This window comes from Trachemys scripta, chromosome 5 (assembly GCF_013100865.1).
Source record: "Trachemys scripta elegans isolate TJP31775 chromosome 5, CAS_Tse_1.0, whole genome shotgun sequence".
Taxonomy (NCBI): Eukaryota; Metazoa; Chordata; order Testudines; family Emydidae; genus Trachemys; species Trachemys scripta.
Window position 1 is genome coordinate 73,406,408 of NC_048302.1, and position 24,766 is coordinate 73,431,173.

General features: G+C 44.8%; 1 protein-coding gene and 1 long non-coding RNA gene across 3 annotated transcripts in view; one reads left to right on the forward strand and one right to left on the reverse strand.

The window, feature by feature from the left end:
- ASB5 (ankyrin repeat and SOCS box containing 5) overlaps positions 1-19,067 on the reverse strand; it is a 64,518-nt gene extending 45,451 nt beyond the window's left edge. The window contains exon 1 of the mRNA XM_034770943.1: positions 18,734-19,067. Within this exon, the coding sequence (XP_034626834.1) occupies positions 18,734-18,929 (196 nt within the window). The 5' untranslated portion in view covers positions 18,930-19,067. The remainder of the gene's footprint in view (positions 1-18,733) is intronic.
- LOC117877651 overlaps positions 1-24,555 on the forward strand; it is an 85,385-nt gene extending 60,830 nt beyond the window's left edge. For both annotated transcript variants that reach the window (XR_004645779.1, XR_004645780.1), the window contains exons 2-6: positions 617-699; positions 1,427-1,544; positions 3,308-3,380; positions 16,030-16,099; positions 22,756-24,555. This is a non-coding gene — a long non-coding RNA (uncharacterized LOC117877651). The remainder of the gene's footprint in view (positions 1-616; positions 700-1,426; positions 1,545-3,307; positions 3,381-16,029; positions 16,100-22,755) is intronic.
- The last annotated feature ends 211 nt before the right edge of the window (positions 24,556-24,766 follow it).

The window sequence follows — 24,766 nt, forward strand, 5'->3', positions numbered from 1 at the left end:
GTATTCCATACAACGTTCCTTTCATTACCAAATGAATCTCTATTGTATCTAGGAAGCTAGTAAAGGTGTTATATGGCTTTTATTAATAGAATTATGATCTGTGTGAAATGTGAGTTGAGAAGGTGCCTTGTGCTTATTTTTCTCCCCTACCAACTGTTGCTAAATGACGTTATCGATTGCAAATTGTCAGAATAGGGTAGTAGGACAACATTACCCTGTTTAATCATTCACCATGGTTTAAAAGCAGTCAACCTTACCTTTCCAGCAGTGGATCTCCAAAAATGAACCACAACATTATTTCTGATTTATGACCTATAGGGGAAGGAAAGCTGCTAACATGTCTTAAAACTACTTTTGCATTTTTATGATCCTGAGAGGAGCAGGGGGTCTCCCAGTTTAAATCAGAGCAGTCTCAGGGATGATCTAACTTTGCCTCCTTGGCACTTAGGTTTATGAAGAAAAACTTAAAAACATGAACTGAGTGTAAACTGATTCAGCCTTGTCTACCTGATTATGCAGAGCCTGCTGTAATCGCTCTGAAAAGTATGAATAAACTCCATTTATCTCAGTGGGATATCAACTTTTAAATTTTCATTGTTCGTTTTCTGTTATGCAGAGAGGTACTGGTAAGTGCTTGGACCACAGATCTCTTGGAGATTACATATGAATGGCACCCTTCAATTAATCCGCTTTCACAAGGTTAGTCATACATTTTCAATCCAAAATTCTGCAGCACATTAACCTTTTAGGGGCACCTTGTTTAATGTAAAATGTAACCCGCAAAGAACTCCAAAAGAGAAACCAAAAGAACCCACAGCCAGAAAAAATATAGCACAAATCTAAAAATAACTGTGGAAATCTCCTATTATAACTTGTATCTGCAACTGCAGCTCTGACCTTTTTGCCCCAGTATGTGTCATCAGTACAGATGGTAGGAGATTTTTCATGAAAGCGTTTTTTCCTCAGAAAATGCTGTTTTGATTCAATACAATTTTTTCACAAAACTCATCAATTTTGGCAAAAATTTCTGATGAGACAAAAAATAACTTTTTTAATTTAGGAAAATTTCATTTCAGAAAAATTTCAAAATCTTGTTTCAAAATAAAATTTCATTTTGAAATTTATTTTAATTTGTATTTAGTCTTATTATCTTTACATTATTCCATGTAATCAGAAGTAGTACATGTTATATCATGACATTATGAAATGATGTCAGGTCATAATATGCACTACTACTGGCATGTCATGAAATAATGTGAAATATAAAAAATAAAATAAAATAATTTTCAAAATGTTTCTGAAATTAAGTTTTCCTAACCTAGCATTTTTGGAATTTCCATTTTGTCAGTAACTTTGAAAATATTATGGTTTGTTCTGATCTGGGATGAAAACAAATTTTGATACTTTGAAATTTTCCATGAAACAGAAATTCCAAGTTCAATCAGCTGTAATCATGAGCCTATTTCCTGATGCAATCATTATAAAAGTAGAAGCCTCTCCCCGCCCCACCACACAGATCACAGCTGCTGAATTTATATTCACTGGTGAGTTTCAAACATTTACAGCTATTAATATTGCTTATATATTCTAATTAAGTGACCTCTTCTTTAGAAGTCTAAGGAAATACTAAAAATATGACTTCAGTTTTCCCCTAACAGATAGCTATGCCGCTTCTAACTGTTAAGGGAAAATGTTTTGGATTGACCCAGAATGGATTTGTTTGTTTGTTTCTTTTTTCTTGGCAAAATGAAAAACACAAATAAAATGAAATATTTTGTTTAACCTAAAATGAAACATGGTGTTTTTCATCCTTTAAAAATCATTAAATCTAGATACATTTCAAAATTTTAGAATTTCTTTTGATTTTTCAGCTGAAACTATTTGCCAAATTCTGCTATTTGCAAATATTTTGTCAACCCGACTTTGCATTTTTTGCAAAAATATTCATCCAAAAATTATGCTCAGTTCTACATCAATTGCATATTTTATTTCTCTTTCCCCGATTGTCATTTCTTACTTTATTCTTAGCCAGGGGCGGTTCTAGCTTTTTTGCCGCTGAATCCTCAGGCAAAAAAGCTAGGACCTCCTGCAGGCATGCTGCCGAAGGCTGCCTGACTGCTGCCCTCGCAGGGACTGGCAGGGCGTCCCCTGCGACCTGCCGCCCCAGGCACGCGCTTGGAGCGCTGGTGCCTGGAGCTGCCGCTGTTCTTAGCTTATGAGCTCTTAAAGGAAGGACATTCTGTTACTTTATATCTGGACAGTTCCTAGCACTGCACTGTAAGCACTACAATAATAGAAATAACTGTTAGCTAAATTTTCATAAGTACTGAACACCTACAGATGTCATGTATTTCAGTGAAGTCAACAGGGATCTACAAGAATGCAACAGTGTTCCCTCACTTTCAGGATTGGGGTTTAATACTTTTTTTTTTGGTAGATGACCAGGCTAGTCAGCATTCAGCAAACTTTAGTAATTTACATGCTGCCATAAATTGTTTTGTTTTTCTGGTTACATCTTTAAAATATAGTCTAAATGATTGTGATGCAAAGCCTTATCATTTTTATTTGCTAACTAGCAATGGGATATTTAACAATTAAATTGACAAAGTACTTTGTCAACATTTTATATAACTGATGAAGGATTCATAAGAAAACACAAACTATTAAAATGTTTTTGAGTACAGAAAAATAAAGAATGTATCTGCTGGGATAATTTCAAGAACAATATTAGCAAATGGTTAAAATGAAAACATACTGTAATGAAGGAAGGTGCTAATGGCTTCCATTGAGCAGGTCTTTGATCAACAAATCACAGACCTGGTTAAAGTCAGTGGGTGTGCTAGCTACCCTTTGTTCTGGCTAAATAAAGGAACAGTTAAGCCCCTTAACTAATGACATGGCTGAAAACAATAGAAGCCACTGCCCAAGGCAATGTTCCGCATGACAAAGCTTGATGAGAAGTTAAGTTGCCTAGGATCAGGGGTTCCCTGGTTGCAGCAAAACACTGTAAGAGACTTTCTGGTTAGGAATCAGGAGTTGCTCTCCCTATTCAGCAGAGATATAGGGTGTACTGCACTAGTCCATACTGCTGGGGGAAGCGAGCCCATTAAACAGCCACCTCACTGTTAACCAATTGCAAAGAGGGAAAGGGCTTTACCAGCCACTGTAGAAATTTATCAGGAAGGCATAACTGAACCTTCAACTAGTCCTTGGGCCTTACCCATAGTTCTGGTTAAGAAAGAGATGGCAGCACTAGATTCTGCATGGACTATAGAAAACTAAATGAAGTATTCTTTATCTATTACAGTGAATGGATGAGACCTTGGATGCTGTAGCAGGTTCAGTCTGGTTTTCCACACTGGATATTAAAAGTGATACTGGTAAGTGGAAGTGGATCCAAGGCACAGGGAAAAGACTGCTTTCACACCAGGATAAGGCCTGTGACAATTTAAAATTATGGATTTTGACTTGTGTAATGCACCAGACACATTCGAGAGGCTTCTGGATAAGATGTTACATTGCATATTTATTATACCTATCCAAGGGCGCTGGATCCTTCTTAAAAGGGGGATGTGGCCCCACCCCTGCTCCCTCTTTCCCCTGAGGCCCCGCCCCCTAAACAGGCCAGAAGCCAGAGCCTGGCCGGAGTAACAGCCACACAGCCTGCTGTGGGGAGCCCCAGACCCTCCACCTGCTCTGGGCGGGAAGCCCGAGAGCAGCCCCCGCCCATGTCCCTGCCCATGGTAGATGGAGGGTCCGGGGCTCCCCGGGCAGCTCTTACCTCAGCCTAGCTCTGGCGGGGGTGGGGACTCAGGGGGCCGAAGAGCAGCAGCTGGGCCGAGGTAAGAGCTGCCGAGGGGGCCCAGGCCACTGTGGGGAGCCCCATACTTTACACCTGTCCTGGGCATTGCACCCCAGTGGGTGGGAACATGGGTCAGGGGCTGCTCTTGGGCCCCGCAGATTGGGTGGAGGGTCTAGGGCTCCCCACAGCTGCCCGGGCTCCCCAGGCGGCTCTTACCTTGGCCTGGCTCCAGCTTCCAGCCTGGTCAGGGGGTGGGGCCTTGGTGGAAGAGGAGGAGAAAGGGGCTAGGGCCTGTCCTGAAATGTGGACGGGCCAGGCTCTCCCACTTTCAAAAGTGAGAGATCCATAGCCCCAACTGGCCCTCCTGTTTCAGCGCCCTGTACCTAGATCAGCGGTTCTCAAACTTTAGCAACCCAAGGACCCCCATTTTGATTTTAAAAATTTTGGGGACCCCCAACCCTCCTTCCAGCCCTTGACCCACCCCTTCCCCGAGGCCATGCCTCTGCTCACTCCATCCCCCCTCGCTCCTCGCTCACTCTCCCCCACTCTCACTCACTTTCACCAGACTGAGGCAGGGAGCTAGGGTGGAGGAGGGGGTGCGGGCTCTGAGACGGAGTTTGGGTGCAGGAGGGAGGGAGGAGTGTGGGCTCTGGGCTGGGAGTTTGGGTGCTGAAGGGAGCGCGCTGTGGGCTTTGGGGCTGGGAATTTGGGTGCAGGAGGGGTTGCGGGTCCTGGGAGGGAGTTTGGGTGTGGGAGGGAGTTTGGGTGCTGGAGGGGGCTCAGGGCTGGGGCAGGGAGGTAGGGTGCAGGAGGGGATGCAGGCTTTGGGGGGGAGTTTGGGTGCGGACTCTGGGCTGGGGCAGGGGGTTGAGGTGCGGGAGGGGGTGAGGGGAGCTCTGCTTACCTCAGACAGCTCCCAAAAGTGACTGGCACATCTCTCTGGCACTGACTTCTAGGCAGGGGGCCAAGGGGTCTCCACGCGCTGCCCCTGCCCGCAGGCACTGCCCCCGCAACTCCTGTTGGCTGAAGTTCCAAGCCAATGGGAGCTGCGGAATAGGCGCTCGAGATGGGGGCTGTGCGCAAAGACCCCCTGTCCCACCCCCTCCCCTCAGGCCTCAAGGACATGCTAACCGCTTCTGAGAGTGGCACAGACCCAGGGTCTCCGCTCCTCCCCCTCCCTCCCAGTGCCTCTTTTAAACTGTGAAGGAGGCATTGGAAGGGACGGGGAGGAGTTGATCAGAGGGGCCCGTGGCCCCCCTGGAGTACCCTTGGGGTCCCCCCATGGGTCCACAGACCCCAGTTTGAGAAACGCTGACCTAATATCGTGGTGCATGCTAAAACCTTTGAACAGGAACAGATACATTTAAAAAACGATCTGTGATAGGTAAGGTTAAGATTTTGTCACGGATATTTTTAGTAAAAGTCACGGACAGGTCACGGGCTATAAAGAAAAATTCACTGAAGCCTGTGACCTGTCCGTGACTTTTACTAAAAATATCCATGAAAAAATGGGAGCTCAGCTAGGCAGGTGCGGGCACCTGCTCGGAGCTCCAGGGTACTCCTGCCACCTGTGAGCTCCAGGATACCACCACCAGGCAGTGAGGGTACCCCGCAGCTCCTGGCCAAGGCAGGCTGAAGTCATGGAGGTCGCTGGAAGAACCGGATTCCATGATTTCCACGACCTCAGAGTAAAAATCATAGCCTTAGTGATAAGTTAAAGGCCTGGTCTACACTATGAGTTTAATTCGAATTTATCAGCGTTAAATCGAATTAGCCCTGCACCCATCCACACAACAAAGCCATTTATTTCGAAATAAAGGGCTCTTAAAATCGATTTCTGTACTCCTCCCCGATGAGGGAAGTAGCACCAAAATCGATATTGCCATTTCAAATTAGGGTTAGTGTGGCCGCAATTCGATGGTATTGACCTCCAGGAGCTATCCCACAGTGCACCATTGTGACCGCTCTGGACAGCAATCTGAACTCGGATGCACTGGCCAGGTAGACAGGAAAAGCCCCGTGAATTTTTGAATTTTATTTCCTGTTTGCCCAGCGTGGAGAGCACAGGTGACCACAGAGAGCTCATCAGCACAGGTAACCATGCAGTCCGATAATCGAAAAAGAGCACCAGCATGGACCGTACGGGAGGTACTGGATCTGATCGCTATATGGGGAGAGGATTCAGTGTGAGCCGAACTACGTTTGAAAAGATGAAATGCCAAAACTTTTGAAAAAATCTCCAAGGGCATGATGGAGAGAGGCCACAATAGGGACTCAGATCAGTGCCGCATGAAAGTTAAGGAGCTCAGACAAGCCTATCAAAAAACAAAGGAGGCGAACGGTCGTTCCGGATCAGAGCCGCAGACATGCCGCTTCTACGCTGAGCTGCATGCAATTCTAGGGGGGGGCAGCCACCACTACCCCACCTCTGACCGTGGATTCTGAGGTGGGGGTAATCTCAGCCACACCTGAGGATTCTGTGGATGGGGAAGAGGAAGAGGAGGAGGACGACGATGAGCTTGCGGAGAGCACACAGCACTCTGTTCTCCCCAACAGCCAGGATCTTTTTCTCAGCCTGAGTGAAGTACCCTCCCAAGCCTCCCAACGCAGTATCCAAGACCATGACCCCATGGAAGGGACCTCAGGTGAGTTTACTTTTTAAAATATAAAACATGGTTTAAAAGCAAGCTTTTTTTAATGATTAATTTGCCCTGAGGACTTGGGATGCATTCGCGGCCATTATAGCTACTGGAAAAGTCTGTTAACGTGTCTGAGGATGGAGCGGAAATCCTCCAGGGACATCTCCATGAAGCTCTCCTGGAGGTACTCCAAAAGCCTTTCCACAAGGTTTCTGGGCAGTGCAGCCTTATTCCGTCCTCCATGGTAGGACACTTGACGACGCCATGCTAGTAGCAAGTAATCTGGTATCATTGCATGACAAAGCCTGGCAGTGTATGGTCCCGGTGTTTGCTGGCATTCAAGCAACATCCGTTCTTTATCTCGCTGTGTAATCCTCAGGAGAGTGATATCGCTCATGGTAACCTGGTTGAAATATGGAAATTTAATTAAGGGGACAGAGGTGGCCCTTCCTACTGGGCTGTTTGCCTGTGGCTGAAAAGAAATCCTTCCTTGTAGTAAGCCAGACGCGGGGGATGGGGGGGATTGGTGCTGAGCTTTTCACATTTGGCTAGCAGGGATCTCCCCTGATACCAGCCACATGGTAAAGCGATCATCCCAGAGAATTGGATGGGGGAGGGTTAGTTTATTTTCTGCTGCTGCAGTTTAACAGGAAAACCGCAGCACTCAACGGGCTTTGCTTGGTATGTAGGAAAGGAGGGCGCAGAAGCCGAAAGACAATGGCTTACCATGGCCGCATGCAAGCCGAATTCTGTTGCCTGGACCTGCGTCTGTGATCTCTAACAGCAAAGCCACAGGCACTCAATATTAAGATGCAAAATGCGACCTTGCACAGATATCACCTGTGCTATGTAATGTGAATAGTGTTGTTCACCGTGAAAGAGTATAAGCATTGTTCTGTAAAATGTATCTTTTTAAATACTTCTCTCTCTTTTTTCCCTCCCTCCCTCCAGCAGCTGCAAATATTTCAAGCCTCCCTCCTCCGTCCCGAAGGCTATCTCAGATAAGGCATCGGAAAAAGAGGACATGAGACGAGATGTTTGCGGAAATCATGGAATCCACCCACAATCAAAGAGCTCATCTGAATGAGTGGAAGGACATGGTATCAAAGTACAGGAAAGATGCCAGTGAACGTGAGGACAGGAAGGACCAACGTGAGGATATGAGGGACCAAAGTGAGGACAGAAGGGACCAATGTGAGAAGAGGAGAGACACTCGAGATGAGAGGTGGCGGCAGGAAGATCAGAGGAGGCAGGATGCAACGCTGGAGCTGCTGCGTGAGCAAACAGACATGCTCCGGCGTCTGGTGGAGTTTCAGGAACGGCAGCAGGATCACAGACTGCCGCTACAACCCCTGTATAATCCCCCTCCCCCCTCACCATGTTCCATAGCCTCCTCACTGAGATGTGTAAGAACGCGGGGCGGGGGGAGACTCCGTGCATCCTCCCATTCCACCCCAGTGGACAGCCCTAGCAAAAGGCTGTCATTATTTTAACCTTTTTTTAGTGACCTTTTCCTTCCCTCCAATCCTCCTCCCAAACCCCACCTGGGCTACCTTGTCAGTTCTCTCCCTTTTTATAATCAATTAATAAAGAATAAATGATTTTTAAACTATACTGACTTTATTTCCTTTGAAAGCAAGCTGTGATCGAAGCGGGAGGGTGGGTTGCTTACAGAGAATGAGTCAATCAAGGGGGCAAGTTTTCATCAAGGAGAAACAAACAGAACTTTCATACGGTAGCCTGGCCAGTCATGAAACTGGTTTTCAAAGCTTCTCTGATGCACTGCGCTTCCTGGTGTGCTCTTCTAATCGCCCTGGTGTCTGGCTGTGCGTAATCAGCAGCCAACCAATTTGCCTCAGCCTCCCACCCCGCCATAAAGGTCTCCCCCTTACTTTCACAGAGATTGTGGAGCACACAGGAAGCAGCAATAACAATGGGGATATTGGTTTGGCTGAGGTCTGAGTGAGTCAGTAACGTGCACCAGTGACCTTTTAAACGTCCAAATGCCCATTCTACCACCATTCTGCACTTGCTCAGCCTGTAGTTGAACAGCTCCTGATTACTGTCTAGGCTGCCTGTGTACGGCTTCATGAGCCATGGCATTAAGGTGTAGGCTGGGTCCCCAAGGATAACTATAGGCATTTCAAAATCCCCAACGGTTATTTTCTGGTCCAGGAAGTAAGTCCGTTGCTGCAGCTGTTTAAACAGAGTAGTGTTCCTGAAGACGTGAGCGTCATGAACCCTTCCCAGCCAGCCCACGTTGATGTTGGTGAAACGTCCCTTGTGATCCACCAGTGCTTGCAGCACCATTGAAAAGTACCCCTTGCGGTTTATGTACTGGGTACCCTGGTGCTCCGGTGCCAAGATAGGGATATGAGTTCCATCTATTGCCCCACCACAGTTAGGGAATCCCATTGCAGCAAAGCCATCCACTATGACCTGCACATTTCCCAGAGTCACTAACTTTGGTAGCAGCAGCTCAGTGATTGCTTTGGCTACTTGCATCACAGCAGCCCCCACAGTAGATTTGCCCACTCCAAATTGATTCCCGACTGACCGGTAGCTGTCTGGCGTTGCAAGCTTTCACAGGGCTATCGCAACTCACTTCTCATCTGTAAGGGCTGCTCTCATCTTGGTATTCTGGCGTTTCAGGGCAGGGGAAAGCAAGTCACAAAGTTCCATGAAAGTGCCCTTACGCATGTGAAAGTTTCGCAGCCACTGGGAATCGTCCCACATCTGCAACACTATGTTGTCCCACCAGTCTGTGCTTGTTTCCCAGGCCCAGAATCGGCGTTCCCTGGATAGAACCTGCCCCATCTACAACATGATCTCCAAAGAGCCGGGGCCCGCGGTTTGAGAGAATTCTGTGTCCGTGTCCATGTCCTCATCACTCTCGTCGCCACACTGCCCTCGCCGCCTCCTCCTTGCCTCGTTTTTCTGTTCCTGATTCAGCATAAACTGCACGATAATGCGTGAGGTGTTTACAACGTTCATGACTGCTGTCTTGAGCTGAGCAGGCTCCATGCTTGCCGTGGTATGGCATCTGCAGTGTTCACCCAGGAAAAAAGGCGCGAAACGGTTGTCTGCCATTGCTTTCATGGAGGGAAGGGTGAGACTGTACCCAGAACCACCTGCGACAATATTTTTTGCCCCATCAGGCACTGGGATCTCAACCCAGAATTCCAATGGGCGGGGGAGACTGCGGGAACTATGGGATAGCTATGGGATAACTACCCACAGTGCAACGTTCCGGAAATCAACGCTAGCCCCGGTACATGGACGCACACCGCCGAATTAATGTGCTTAGTATGGTCGCATACATTCGACTTTATACAATCTGTTTCCAAAATTCGAATTCAGTAAATTCAGATTAATCCTGTAGTGTAGACATACCCTAAGACTGCCAATCTAAAACTGAACCCAAAGAAATGTGAGGTGTTCCAAAAAGAAAGGAACTTACCTTGGATATACAATCTAAATTTCCACCACTAAAAAGAAAACAGAGACTGTGCATAATGGTCAACCCGTCAGCACTCACAGACATGCAGAGTTTTGTAGGCCACTCTTCCTGTTACAGAACAGTGGTTCTCAACTGGGGTACATGTACCCCTGAGGGTACAAAGGGGTACATCGACTCATGTAGATATTTGCCTAGTTTTACAGCAGACTAATAAAAAGCACTAGTGAAGTCAGTACAAACTAAAATTTTCATAGAATGATTTGTTTATATTGTTCTATATACTATACACTGAAATGTAAGTACAATATTTATATTCCAATTGATTTATTTTATTATTTTATAATTTCAGGTGGTTGAAAGCAACAGATGTGTGATGAAGTGAGTATTCACCCACGAAAACTTATGCTCCAATACATCTGTTAGTCTTAAAGGTACCACAGGACTCTCTGTTGCTTTTTACAGATCCAGACTAACACGGCTACCCCTCTGATACTTGAGGTGGTTGAAAGGAGATCAGGCTGGGGAAAAACCCAAGTGGATTTGGGTGGGAGTAAAATCATTTTGGGGTGGTGATGTGAAAAAATCTTGACAGAAAAACAATTGGTAATTATGTAAATAGTCAGGTTTGTATACATTTTAATTAGTTACCTTTATCTTCTTTCTGTCTGTCTGACATGAGTCATTCAGAATGTCATCTTTTTAATGGTATTAAAGGTTGCCATTGAGTGGGCTTTTGATCTATAAACAGTCATAGATCTGGCCAATGGCTGTGCTAAGCACCGAACTTTCAGATTAAATGGAAGGAGCAATTATGCCTCTATATGTAGTGAGATAGCTGGAAACAAAGTCTGACAGGAAGCTAAACTCTGATGGCTGAGGGATTCCCTGCTTGCAAATGCAGGATTAGTGTGTGTTAGAAGCAGAAAAAACAGAAAAGCCAGTAGAACCCAGGAGAGAAGCAGTTCTAAGGGCTTGTCTACACTACAAAATTAAGTCGACTTTATCTAATTCGACCTCGAGCCTCCGAATTAATTAAGTCGATTGTGCATGAACATAGCATGCTTGTTGTCTTGATGGAGTGCATCCTCACTAGCAGTGCCTGCATCGATGCACAAAGCAGTGCATCATGGATAGCTATCCCAAAGTGCAACTTGCCACAGTGTGTTTTGGGAAGTTTGTGCAATGCGTCATGGGACCAAAACATTGTCGCAGGGGAGAATGGGAACATTCTGTAGGCATCCCATGATGCACTGTGCTCCCCCTAACCCCCATATCAATGGCAAACAAGCCAGTGGTTTTCGTGCCTTAAAACTGCTGCGCGTACGCCATAGCCCCAGAAGCATGGAGCCTGCTCAGTTGTGCACTCTTGCTGTGAGCATCTCAAACGCCTCGCGCCTTCTCCTGCAATATTTCCAGAGCCGAAGTGGGGTCCGCCATGTGGAACATAGCAATGTCCTGCAAGCAGCCCTGCTGCAAGCCATTTAAAAAAACAATTCACAGTTGCTGCTGGCAGTCACAGAGCAGCTGCACTCTGTTGAGCACCATTTCTGGTCCCATGAAACAAGCACTGACTGGTGGGACCGCATCGTTTTGCAGGTATAGGATGATAAGCAGTGGGTGCAGAACTTTCAAATGCGGAAGGCCACCTTCCAGGAACTTTGTGCAGAGCTTTCCCCTGCCCTGCAGTTCACCAACACAAAAATGAGAGCTGCTCTGACAATGGAGAAGCGAATGGCAATCGCTATTTGGATGCTTGCAATGCCAGACAGTTACCGGTCAGTGGGGAATCAATTTGGAGTAGGTAAATCAACTGTGGGAGCTGCTGTGCTCCAACTGTGCAGGGCCATTAATCGACTTCTGCTACGAAGGGTAGTGAGTCTGGGAAATGTGCAGGACATAGTGGGTGGTTTTGTTGCGATGGGGTTCCCTAATTGTGGTGGGGCGATAGATGGCACACATATCCCCATCTTGGCACCAGACCACCTTGCCAAAGAGTACATAAACTGAAAGGGATACTCTTCAACGGTGTTGCAAGTACTGGTGGATCACAGGGGGCATTTCACCGATATCAATGTAGGATGGCCAGAAAAGGTTTGACGTGCGCATCTTTAGGGACTCGGGTCTGTTCAAAAAACTGCAATCTGGGACTTTCTTTCCAGACCACAAAATGAACATTGACGATGTTGAGATAATGATAGTTATCCTGGGGACCCAGCCTACACCTTGCTCCCATTGCTCAGGAAGCCCAACACTGACTGTGTGGACAGCAGTAAGGAACGGTTAAACTATAGGCTCAGCAAGTGCAGAATGGTGGTTGAATGTGCCTTTGGTTGTTTAAAGGGGCGCTGAAGAAGTTTACTAACAAAGTTGGACCTTAGTAAAGAGAACATCCTCATGGTTATAGCTGCCTGCTGTCTGCTCCATAATATCTGTGGAAAAAAAGGGGGGAAATTTTCCACAGGGGTGAGCAGGTGAGACAGATTGCATGGCAACCATTTTTGAGCAGCCAGACACCAGGGTAATAAGAAGAGCACAGCAAGGGTCGCTGCGTATCCGCGAGGCTTTGAAAAGCCATTTCAGTAATGAGTCACAATAATGTGAGCTGCTTGTCTGCACTGTGCTTTCCCAAACCTTGATGTGGCTTGTATCACTGTCCCTGTAAAGCCAACCCCCTGCCCAAGCCCACTGCTTCTACTCAATAAAGAACATTTATTTCTCGAATCCCTTTACTTTATTTAACAAACATAAGTAAAGAGAGAGAACAGAAAAAAAGGTAATCTTGAGGAAAGGGGGTTGTAAAGTTGGAATGGGAGAAATATTTTCAGCTCTGTAACATAACACCGCATTCCAGACCATCAGAGGTCTGTGAATGGGTGCCTTCTGTTCCTGGTACCCTCCCGCTGAGTTAAGTAAAAGGGATAATGGACTTTTTGCCCATGCCTCAGGGAACGCTGGGGTAAGGGTGATTCTGTGCCAGGCAATGCTGGCTGGCTGTCTACCAGGATCTGCAGAGGGACTCTACCCTCCTGCTTCTGTTCCTGCAGTTCAACCAGATGCTTCAACATGACTGCTTGGTCCCTCATAATCCGAAGCATCCTATCCTGCACCGCTTGCTCTTGCTCATTGGAAGCTTTCCTGCTCTCCATGGCCATTTCTAACTTCTTGGACAGTGAAATCCTCCATGCTCTCAGCTCTGTATCAGCTGTCCCAGAGGCGTTCATTATCTCGGTGAACATGTCCTCCCATGTTCTTTCTCCTCCTAATCAGCAAAAGTCTGCTTTCAGGTGTTGATGACACGCCGAAGGACACATTTCCAGCTGTCAGTCATGGGAAAAAATAAAGGAGCCATTGTACATGAATAAAATGTTTCCATAGCAAGGCCATTTTCATAAAACAAACAAACAAACAAACAACCTTTGTTACACTAGGTGTAAGCCATAACATAATCAGAATCCGTAACCATTCACTGTGACGTTTTGCTGTTCCAGCCCTGGTGAAAGCCCCCCTCACTCCCCCCCCGGGGTCATGGGTGAGTGCACTTTTAATGAGATTTATGGCAGGCTCATGTCGGGAGCAGAGGTAGCTAGTCGAACAATGGCCCTTCCCCATAGCACCATGGGAAGCTGTTTATGAATGGGGTTGGGGGGGGTGTTTTCACTCCCAAATTGCGGAATCCCTCATGTGGGGGCCCAGTTCCCTATCAGCCACTTTAAACTACTTGCCAACCCATGCCGAGCACAGTAAAGGCACATTAGCAGCCACGTGATTTGGTGATCCGGAATGTGGAGGGGTGGGGTGGGTCTACATGTCCTTTTATTTCTTGCAAGAGCATTTTTAATGATTATCAGAGGGATAGCTGTGTTAGCCTGTAAAAAGCAACAAAGAGTCCTGTGGCACCTTAAAGACTAACAGATGTATTGGAGCATAAGCTTTCGTGGGTGAATGGCCACTTCGTCAGACGCATGGGACTTTTAATGAGAACTTCCCCTGTTTCCCCTAGGTGACTCTATGTGATATCAGTCTCCTGAGGGTAACAGAGGTGGAAAGGAAGGAGATGCTGCAAGCGTTTGGGTATAGACCCAGTCCTTACGATGCTATGCTGTGTACCGCAAGGATGCCAGCAGAATTAATTCAGGAGTTGCGTGGGAAAGTGTCCTACCATGGTGGAAGAAATAAGACTGCCCTGTCCAGAAACCTTCTGCAAAGGATTGCAGAGTACCTCCATGGAAGTTTCTTAGAGATATCCATGGAGGATTCCCGGGCTATCCCAGTCCACATAAACAGTCTTTTCCAGCGGCCACCCTCTGCGTATCTGGAGTGGCCTCTTGTAAGCAAAGAACCACAGCACCTCACTTTTGGTGTCATGTCCTACGACCCACAGGGCTCCAGGGTTAAAAATATTTCCTGGCTCTCGGGGAGAATGGATCCACTCTCACCTGTTTCCCATTTTCCTCCTCCTCCTCTTCCTCATCCACCATATCGTCCTCCTTGTTGTCCCTAGACTCACACAGCTGTGAGATGTCCACTTTGCTTGTGGAGGTGCTGGTAGAGAATTGCATGCAGCTTATTGTAGAACCGGGATGTGTGGGGTCGAGCACCAGAATGACTGTTTGCCTCCCTTGCCTTCTGGTAAACTTGGTGAAGTTCTTTTATTTTCACAGGGCACTGCTGTGTGTCCCTCATGTAGCCCTTCTCCCCCATTCCACAAGCAATCTTTGCATAGGTGTCAGCATTTCTTCTGCTGGATCGGAGCTCTGCCTGCACAGACTCTTCTCCCCACACAGCGATGAGATCCACCACCTCCTGTTCAGACCAGGCTGGAGCACATTTGGAGCGTGTAGTCTCCATGATCAGCTGTGCTCAAGCTGGCATGCTCCCAATGCTGATCAAACAGGAAATGGGAAATCAAAAATTCCTGGGGCTTTAGCAGGGGAGGGGCTGTTTCCTGTGTATCTGGCTTCAGTGCAGCAGAGTTGAGACTGATCTCCAGAGTGGTCACAGATGAGCATTGTGGGACACCACCTGGAGGCCAATTAAGGTGCACACTGCATCTGCACTACCTCGCAGTCTACCCATGAAAATCGAATTAAGTGCTATGCTCTCGCAGAGGTGGATTACAGAAGTCAACATTAGAGGTGACTTAGGTTGGTGTAAAGGGCCCGGTAGTGTAGACACATATATTAACAGGTCAACATAAGGCGGCTTCCTTCTACCTAACTTTCTAGTGTAGATCAGGCTTAAATATGGCCCTGAGAAAATGCAGAGAGACAGAACTCCTCAGGGCACAAAATTGACTGGAGAGGCTGACTGCTGTTGCTGCTGTTTGCTTGTACTGTGTTTAGGAAAACAGGACTTTATATATTGTGACAGGGTCAGGCCAGATGGTTACAGGAGAGTGTTAGAAGGCAGATATATTAGTCCCAGATTAAGTAGATCCCTTTTCTCTGGGTAAGGGAACAGGGGCAGTTCCAGAACAAACAGGAACTTGCTGGAACCAATTAAGGCAGGCAGGCTAATTAGGACACCTGGAGCCAATTAAGAAGAAACTGCTATAATCAGTAAGAACAGGCTGGCTAATTAGGGCACCTGAGCTAAAAAGGACCTCACTTCAGTTTGTAGTGTGCATGTGAGGAGCTGGGAGCAAGAGGCACTAGGAGTTGAGAGTGGGAAGGTGTATTGCTTGAGGATTGAAGAGCACAAGCATTATCAGACTCCAGGAGAAAGGTCCTGTGGTGAGTATAAAGAAGGTGTTGGGAGGAGGCCAGGGGGAAGTAGCCCAGGGAATTGTAGCTGTGGTGCAGCTGTACCAGGAGGCACTCTAGACAGCTGCAGTCCACAGGGCCCTGGGCTGGAACCTGGAGTAGAGGGTGGGCCCGGGTTCCCCGCAAACCTCCCAGCTCCTGATCAGACACAGGAGGAATTGATCTGGACTGTAGCTTCTACCAGAGGGGAAGGTCTCTGAGCTGTTTCCCGACCCACAAAGTGAATCTCTGAGGTGAGTAAATCCGCCAATAAGTGCAGGACCCACCAAGCTAGAGGAGGAACTTTGTCACAATATATATTTTTTGTAAATAAACAGGATTGCACCAAGAGTATATCTGACTTCTATCATCATTTTTTCCTCTTAGAAATAATCCTGCAAGGTCCCAAATACTGGCAACTGTTAAAGCCAAAGGAGCAACAATATCTACACACAAGGTAACTGAGGTCGCATATTAGTGACACCCACGTCCTTCTTGAAAGAAAGTCATGAATTAGTATTTTTCTTAAAAAGTCATGGCAGTCCACTAATGAGCAGTACTTTTTCCATGATTATTATTATACAAAAGTGGCTCAATTATGTCAATTTGGTGGAATATGAGATTTTAAAATGGGATAAAACTTTGTGTGCTATGACTTTTCCTTTTCTTTTGTAACTAGACTCATGACTTTACACATTTTTTGCCATGAAAAATAACCAACCTTAGGTACACTTCAGCATGAGGAAGAGGAAAACTAGGCGTAATCATCTAAACGTATAGGCCTTGGCCCTGCAAATACTTAACTAGTTAGTGCTACATACCTGAGTTCAATGGGACAACTATGAGTATAAAGTAAGTATATGAGTGTTTTCATGATCAGGCCCAAAGTTAAAGAATAATCCCATTAATGGGAACTTTATAATTGAAGCCATTTTTTGAAATGGGAGTTTTACCATTAACTTCACTGGGAACAGAACTAGGCTCTTAAATCTTATTTTAAGACATGAACTTTGCTATTTAAAATGGATGACTCAGAAAAAAGTATTTTTAATTTCTTATTCACGTTTCTATTCTAGAAATAGACATTTGTTCAGTCTGTGACTATTGTAGTTTATACATACATATTTATTTTTTTGAAACTCTGATGCTGAGCACCCAGATGAAGCCCAGAAGTCCCAAAGCAACATACGTTACACATTTGTTATTTTTAACTCAGAGACTACCTTCCATTTTTTTAACAAGAGACCCGCTCTCTTTACCACAGCCCCTCACCATCTATCTCCTTTCATTAAAACAAATCCACTTTCACCAAATTTAACATCATTAAACTTAAATTACAGAATTCATTCTCCCCCACCAACCTTCTGGAAATTATTATTTTTTTAAATCAACCTAAAATCACAGCTAAGTTGTGTTGCAGACAAGAGCTAAGAAATCCAAAGTTAAGGATGACATATTGTTCTTAATAAAAATCAGTGTTATATAAAATAACTGCTCAGTGCAACAATGTGAATTAAGGACATAATCATCCTTAACCTTAAATATACATGTTCCTTCAGGCCTTTTTTTTTTTTTTTTTGGTCCATCAACTAGTGACATATAAAAAATAAACTGAAAAATAGAAATTCCATCACGTAGAACCATATTGACACCCCCACCCCCAGGAGTCACCTGCAGAACTGGGATCTTTACATCAGGACAGACCTCTTTGCCTCTTGAGCTAACAGTCAGTTTCAGCAGTAGTAAATCCTTATCCTCTATGGACCAGCCATATAGGAAGATGAGACCCATATTTTGCCAGCCGATTTCACAGATGTTTGCTTATAGCAAAGGAAAAATAAGACTCAGGACTCTAGGGTTCATTTCCAGATTCTGTAGGGGAGTGTGCTATAATGGTTAAATATTCTTACCCTATTCCTCCAAGCCTGATTCCTTCTACCCCTATGCACTCCAGCCTGTCCCAGTCCCCTCTCACCAGCTCCTGTTTCAGTCTCCCCCAAAAGCTCCTCATCCCACTGGATTCAATTCAGGGTACAGTTCTTCCTTTTCCTCCATGCTACATGGGTGCTAGGAGTGACCCCAGACAGACATAGGAGCATTGGAGGGAAACTTCATCCCAGAAGTCCTGAGCTGAGCAGGAGCATGCTCATTCACTCTGTAGGGATGCTGCATATGCATAGACACAATGTGGAGATAGAACATGCTTAGAACAGATGGACTCTTTAGAGAATAATACTGCCAAACTAACAAATGTCTGCTTGAGCACATGCACACTGTAATTTTCAGAGGCTTACAACTTGACCAAATGTGGGTGGATTTCTATGAGGATGCCAAAAAGCCCATCTCTGACACCTGGGTGACCTTCCTGCCAAATTTCAAGTCCCTATTCTAAAGCATGAAGATTCTATAGTGTCTCAACTAAATGGTTATAATAATTTTAACATGGGCAAAGCAACATATTTTTCCTTATTTTTTTTCTCAGAAATGTATGAACTGATTTTGTTGAAATGTTCTAAAAAACTCTTCCTGAGTCAGACTCCTGGCATAGAAAAATTAAGCTCAATAGTTGAAGTTTAGGAGCATGTATGCAACTGAAAGTAAGGTCTTATAATAGAAAGTGTTAGGCAGTCTTTAACTATAGGAATCACTAGCAATGCTGCCTATAATAATTCAGTTTTATACAGTACATCACATTAATCTACAACTTATAAACCATGTTTTCTAATAGATATGTTTCTCTGGAGCTTTCCTCCTTATACATTTTTTGTTATAAACTATATCAAAGATATAAAGAGAGCTAACAATTAGATTTTCTGATCATAGTAGAACAGATTCTGCTACCCATACTCACAATGTGTGGAGCTTTTCTTGGAGAAAAATTCTACTTAAGGTAAAGATGGAAGAATATGGCCCAATATAAACAAACTAACACTTGTAATACGAGCTATCTTATGTTGGGGGGGGGGAGGGAATCACACACAACTTGGCTTAACGAAAATATTTTTTTAAATCACGAGCAGTTAAATAATTAACTACAACAAGAATAAACCAATGGCAATAAACTAAGATACAGTAATAAGTACACACATACCTTGCCCTTGAGGAATTCCATAAAATTCATCAGCTATCCTTGCTGCTTCCTTACGGTTCCCTTTTACAATGTAGAAGTGACTGAGGATGGCAAGGCTGATTTTCACAAAAAGTTTAAAACAAAAAAGTGAAAGTATAGTAAAGTAGACATTGGATAGTTGCTGGGCAAAAGGGCGATTTTCCTCTATGACAGTCATTGCTGCACCAGAGTGTTTGTCAGTGTTTCGGTACAATTCTCAAATGTGTTGATAAGATCATATGGCTCCAGTTAGGCACTCCTCAGTGCCAGGAACAGCTGGTCCCGAGGAAAGAAAATATCAGCTGGTCATGATGCTTGCTGCTCAAAATATGAGGATTATTTATACTGTACATAGTATTGAGTTCACTACAGCTCGTGCTGACCTGATGGTATTCAACTGGAGCGGAATATCCACAAATACAGTTTCTGACATTCACAGTTTCCAAGATTCTTCCATTTAAAAGGTCTATTTCATTCCAGAATTTGCATTTTTATTTGTCTGGTTATTTCTATTTTTACTTATTAAAAAACACTGTCAAAAATATTATTTTAAGATTCTTTTGTTACTCAGTGTTGCCAACACAAGCTTTTTGTATCCTTGAATATGAAATCAATTTCCCCCCAGATATGTTCTCTCTTTTCCTCATGTACATTTATTTATTACTGTTAGATTTCTAGGACATCAGACTGCTGCCATAGGTTTTTCTAACAAAAACATATCCTAACAGTAAAGCATTTTTTCTGAAATACATGGATTTTGCAAAGAGATAAGAAAATGAAAAGTAGAATAAATTTGGGCCATACCAGTTTAGTGTCTCTTTAATTCAGGAATAGTGACATGCTGCTCCAAAGTACCTGCTATGCATCTAGTATGTATGGTTTACATAACTGTTAACTGAAATAATATCAAATAGCTGACAGGAGAAACAAATCCCACGTTGCTTTTATGGTTAGATCTGTTGCACAGAATATTTAAAAATTCACAGGACAAAACCCCAGTAAATATACTATAGGGAATAATTCTGCACTGGCAGAGAGAGAAACTAGATGAGCTAATAAGTCTTTTCTATCTCTAATGTCTATGATACACATTTTTATTATTCTGTACCATGTTATTTTATATCAATGATGTGGCAAATTTACATCTTGACCTGTTTTAACACATTCCTTACATTCTTCAGAGAACTGATTTGCTCATATACTGTAAACCCATTACTCACACTGATCAGCAGTTCCATTAATGTGAGTAACTGCTCACGAGGAAGCAATGACTTCACAATATGAGACAAACTGAAGAGCAGCAGGATAGTTCAAGATTTTTCTAAGAGAGACACAATCCAAAAATAACATACGAGGACAGAACAGCTGAGGATCTCACCCTTCTTTCTCTTTGTAAATTTTTGAATAAAAAAATGAATTAATATCTTGAAATGTGGTATGAAATTATCAACCCAAATATATACTGTAACTTCCTACTCTTTCAGAAATTTTAACAAAGGTCTTTTGTTAAAGATATCAGGTCAGGTTACTCCTTTAATTTGCTCTAATTTGATGCACATAATATGGAGAGACTAATACCACTGACTGGAATCTGTCACACTGTAGTATGTGTGAACTTCCTCATATGATCTGCCAAGCTATATTAATCTTAAAACTGAAACACCCTGTCTATTCCATTCCTGGCTCTTTTTCACAACACTTACAAATCATGCAGAATTCTGTATGAATTTTAGAATGGTGGCAAATGTAGAGGAGGGACTAATGACATGATCCAAAGCCCACTCAATTCAGTGTAAAGACCCCCACTGACTTCAGTGACCTTTGGATCAGGCCCTTCGGCAGAACCACCAAACACATTGTCATGTGCAACTCAAAATAGGATTTCAATGCATATTTCCAGACGAAAAATGGCAAAAAAAATGTATCTACCGTACCACCTAGCTCCCGGACTAAGTTGTTAAAGTGAAAAGTGTAATGGCTTCTGAAATAGGGTTGCCAATTTTCTAATGGCAGAAAACCAAATGCATTTGCCCCACCCCTTCCCTGAGGCCCCGCTCATGTCCTGCTCCTTCTCTGAGGCCCCACCCCTGCTCACTCCATCCCACCACCACCATCACTCACTCTCCCCCACCCTCACTCACTTGCTCATTTTCACTGGGCTGGGGCAGTGTGATGGAATGTGGGAGGAGGTGAGGGCTCCGGCTGGGGGTGCCGGCTCTGGAGTGGGACCGGGGATGAAGGGAGTGGAGTGCAGGAGGGGGCTCCAGGTTGAGGCAGGGGGTTGGGGAATGGGGGGGATATGGGCTCTAGGCTGGGATGTCCCTCCAACTCCTAGGCAGAGGCACGGCCAAGAGGCTCTGCGCGCTGCCCCTGCCCCCAGGCGCCACCCCCCGCGGGTCCCATTGGCCATGGTTCCCGGCCAATGGGATCTGTAGAGCCAGCGCTCCAGATGGGGGCAGCGCGTGGAGCCCCTGTGGCTGCCTCCGAGCTGGAGGGACATGCTGGCCGCTTCCCGGGAGCTGCGCGGAGCCGGGCAGAGATCCTGCTAGCTGTGCTGTGCCGCTAACCAGACTTTTAACTGCCCAGTCAGTGGTTCTGACCGGAGCCACCAGGGTCCCTTTTTGACCGGGTTTTCCGGTCGAAAACTGGACACCTGGCAACCCTATTCTGAAATCTCATGTGTGAAGAAACCTCTCTGGAAAGAGGGGTGGGAGGAGAATGTCTGTTTGAGAATAAATATCAAGCCCTTTCTCTGCATGTGCTTTTAATTTTATCTTAAAGAGAGCAGAGTTTTATGTTTTTTCTGAAGAAATTTGAATGTATGCAAAAATCACAGGAATAATTAGAGAAAGCAATGTACAAATAGTGCATTTTATATGGAAAATTATACTCTGAAAATATACTTCAGTTTCTTAAAGTTTGTTCATAAACATTTCAGCAACCAGCTAGCATAAGTATTGCGTTCCTAATAATATAGTGAGAAGTATCGGTAAGTATTTGGGAAACTGCCAGATGAAAATCCCTCTTTATATTTGGCATATTGTTATCTGACACTGAATTGAAGTGGCATGTTTTCCATAGGGATAAATGTGCACTATGTTCCTAACCACAGCTGCCAATTTCCGCTTCAATCATTAAGAAACAGAAATTATATTTTCCTTAATCATACATCCAGTGTTTGATGTTTCATACTCTCCTCCTCACCTTTTCATAGTGTTAGAAAGAATGTATTCAATCAGATAATTAGTACTTACCAATAAGGCTGTGAGTCTGTCACGGATTCTGTGACTTTCTGTGACCTCCGTGACTTCTGCAACGGCTGCTGCTGGCTCAGGGGCTGCCCGAGCTGGGCAGCCCCTGGGCCAGCAGCAGCGGTTTGTGGGAGGGAGGTGTGTAGGAGGGAGCTCAGGGCTAGGGGCAGGGGGTTGGAGGGGCACTTACCTAGGGGTAGGGGGCTCCCCAGCTCCACTAGCATGCCCCCCCCTGCAGCTCCTAGGCAGTGGAGGGACCAGGCTGGGTCTCCACGCCTCATGCTGCCTGCGCCCGCAGGCCCCACCCCCAGCTCCCATTGACTGCGGTTACCAATCAATGGGAACTGTGGCAGCTGGCGCTTGTGGCAGGAGCAGTGGAGCCCCTGCCCTGACCCCTGCTTCCACTGCCTAGGAGCTGCAGGGACGTGAAGCCAGATAGGAAGTCCCACCAACCCTGCCAAACCCCCACCCCTCAGCACCAGTGAGGGTCCTGGGTCACCTCCCCCAGTATCCGCGGCGCCCCCAGACCACCACCCCCCAGAGCACCTGCAGTCCCCCACCCAAGTTTTAGTCAGGGAGGGTATTTGGGTAAAAGTCATGGACAGGTCACGGGTCCGTGAATTTTGGTTTATGGCCCATGACCTGTCCATGACTTTTACTAAAAATACCCATGACTAAAACATAGCCTTACTTATCAGTGATTAATCATTTCAATGTTTTGAAGCACTTCTGTTTTTCCAATTCTCCATTCAGAACAATGAAGAAACACAATTTGCTGATGAAGAGGATCATTTTCCTCCTGGTGGAGCTTTTCACTTTACACTATAAAGTTGCACCCCATGTGTACTCTTTATCATCCCAACTTCTCCCTAATTTCAAGCTATACAAAAAAAAAACCAGAGTATTCTGTTAATAAGCAAAAACCCAACCCCAATAGCTACTAATTATAGATGGAGCTAGCAGTGACATCTATAGTTAAAGTTGCCTAACACTTTCCATTATAACACCCTGTTTACAGGTGCTTGTAACTTTTCCAAATTTAAACTGTTGGCTTGGAATTTTCCATGCTGGGTGTCTGCCTCAGATTCAATTTTTTGTGACAGTCTCAGCAAAAGTAGCTTAGCCCATTCCAAGAATAAGGTTAGGGAAAAGACAATGTTTTGCCCATGTTAAAAAAATTCTTACAATTGTTTCAGTGAGAAGCTCTACCACCTCCTTGCTTTAGAGCAGGGACTTGCAATTTGGCAGGAGATTGCCCTAGTGTCAGGGATGTGCCTTTTGCTCTCCCCATATATATTATGTAAAAATCCAGCTCAATTTATATGCCTCAGAGATGTAGTTCACACATGCTCTGTAGAGGTTTGTTATAGGCTGGCAGCATTACTTGCTGAAGATTTTGTCTGCACTGAACATGTTCCGCCCGCACCCCGTCCCCCTCCCCGCAATGCCTACATACTAGCTGGACTGAACATACTCCAACTGCATAGAACACCTAAACTTGCTCCAACCCAGAGCTGTTGGGGCTAAGAAGAACTTTCGCTGCAATTGCTTCTCTTGGCTATCAGGGTCTGCTGTGGCAGCCGGTACCAGAACTGAGAGGATGGAGACAGTCTCTTTTAAGCTTTCAGTGCTCCCTCTCCTGGTGCCCTGGCTGTATGGTGGAAGGGGTAACAGTCTGACTTGAAAAAAAAGGATACGATAGGAGCAGAGAGTGACAGATACTTGGAGGATAGGTGTAGAGAGGGACAGAGACTGGGACAGGAATCAGAGGATTGGAAGCAAAAGCCTAGGGTGACAAGAACAGGAACTGCAGAGGAGGAAATGAACAGGAGCTGGGGGAGAGAGATAGGAACAGGACAGGGATAGGCTCAGGGCAGGAATGGAAGGATCTGTGACCACTAGAGCACCTCCTCTACAGAATTTGGAACTGAACTAAGGTGATCAGACAGCAAGTGTGAAAAATCGGGACAGGGGGTAGGAGGTAATAGGCACCTATATAAGACAAAGCCTCAAATATCAGGACTGTCCCTAAAAAATCATGACACCTGGTCACCCTACACTGAACCAGGATTCATTAATCTAAACATTCCTTTTCTGTCTAGCAAATAGCTGTGAGTCACAGAGATACCCACTACCAAAATAAGTCTCATCTCCCTCTAGTCCTCCCAGATACTCTATTAGTTCCTGTGGTAGATCTGTGTAGCAGATCCTACTGATGAATCATGTGGAAGTAAATATGATTCCATATGATAGAATTCTTTTTAGTTTACTTTTCAAAAATTTAGTCTTTTTAAATGTAATTTCCTATGTTAAAATAATATAAAGGTGCAAAGTCAAGTGTTCAAAACTTAGGAAATGCTAGAATTAAGGTTGCCTTTACAACCTTAATTTGTCCCCCTTGTGCATATGTACTCTGCCTCATTCAGAGTACAGGATGGACTGTGTTCCAGCAATGAATCAAAGTTTTGGAGTTAATGAGAGTTTGATGGTACCTCCCATAAGGCTCTATGGAAATATGCTTAGAATGTGTTTTATGCTACATATGCCATATCTCTGTAAAGGTTATGATCTACTGAATGTATTAATACTATTTGCATGCATGTGTCATTTTTGTATTCGATGTTATGAATGTTGGCTGTGTACTGACTTGATTTCTAAATAACCTTAGTAGAGCATTTGGTCAGTTCCTGGAGAAAGGAATGTTGAAATTACGTACCTAATCAAGAAACACTTAAAGGACAATGGCTCTTGGAATGCTCCAATC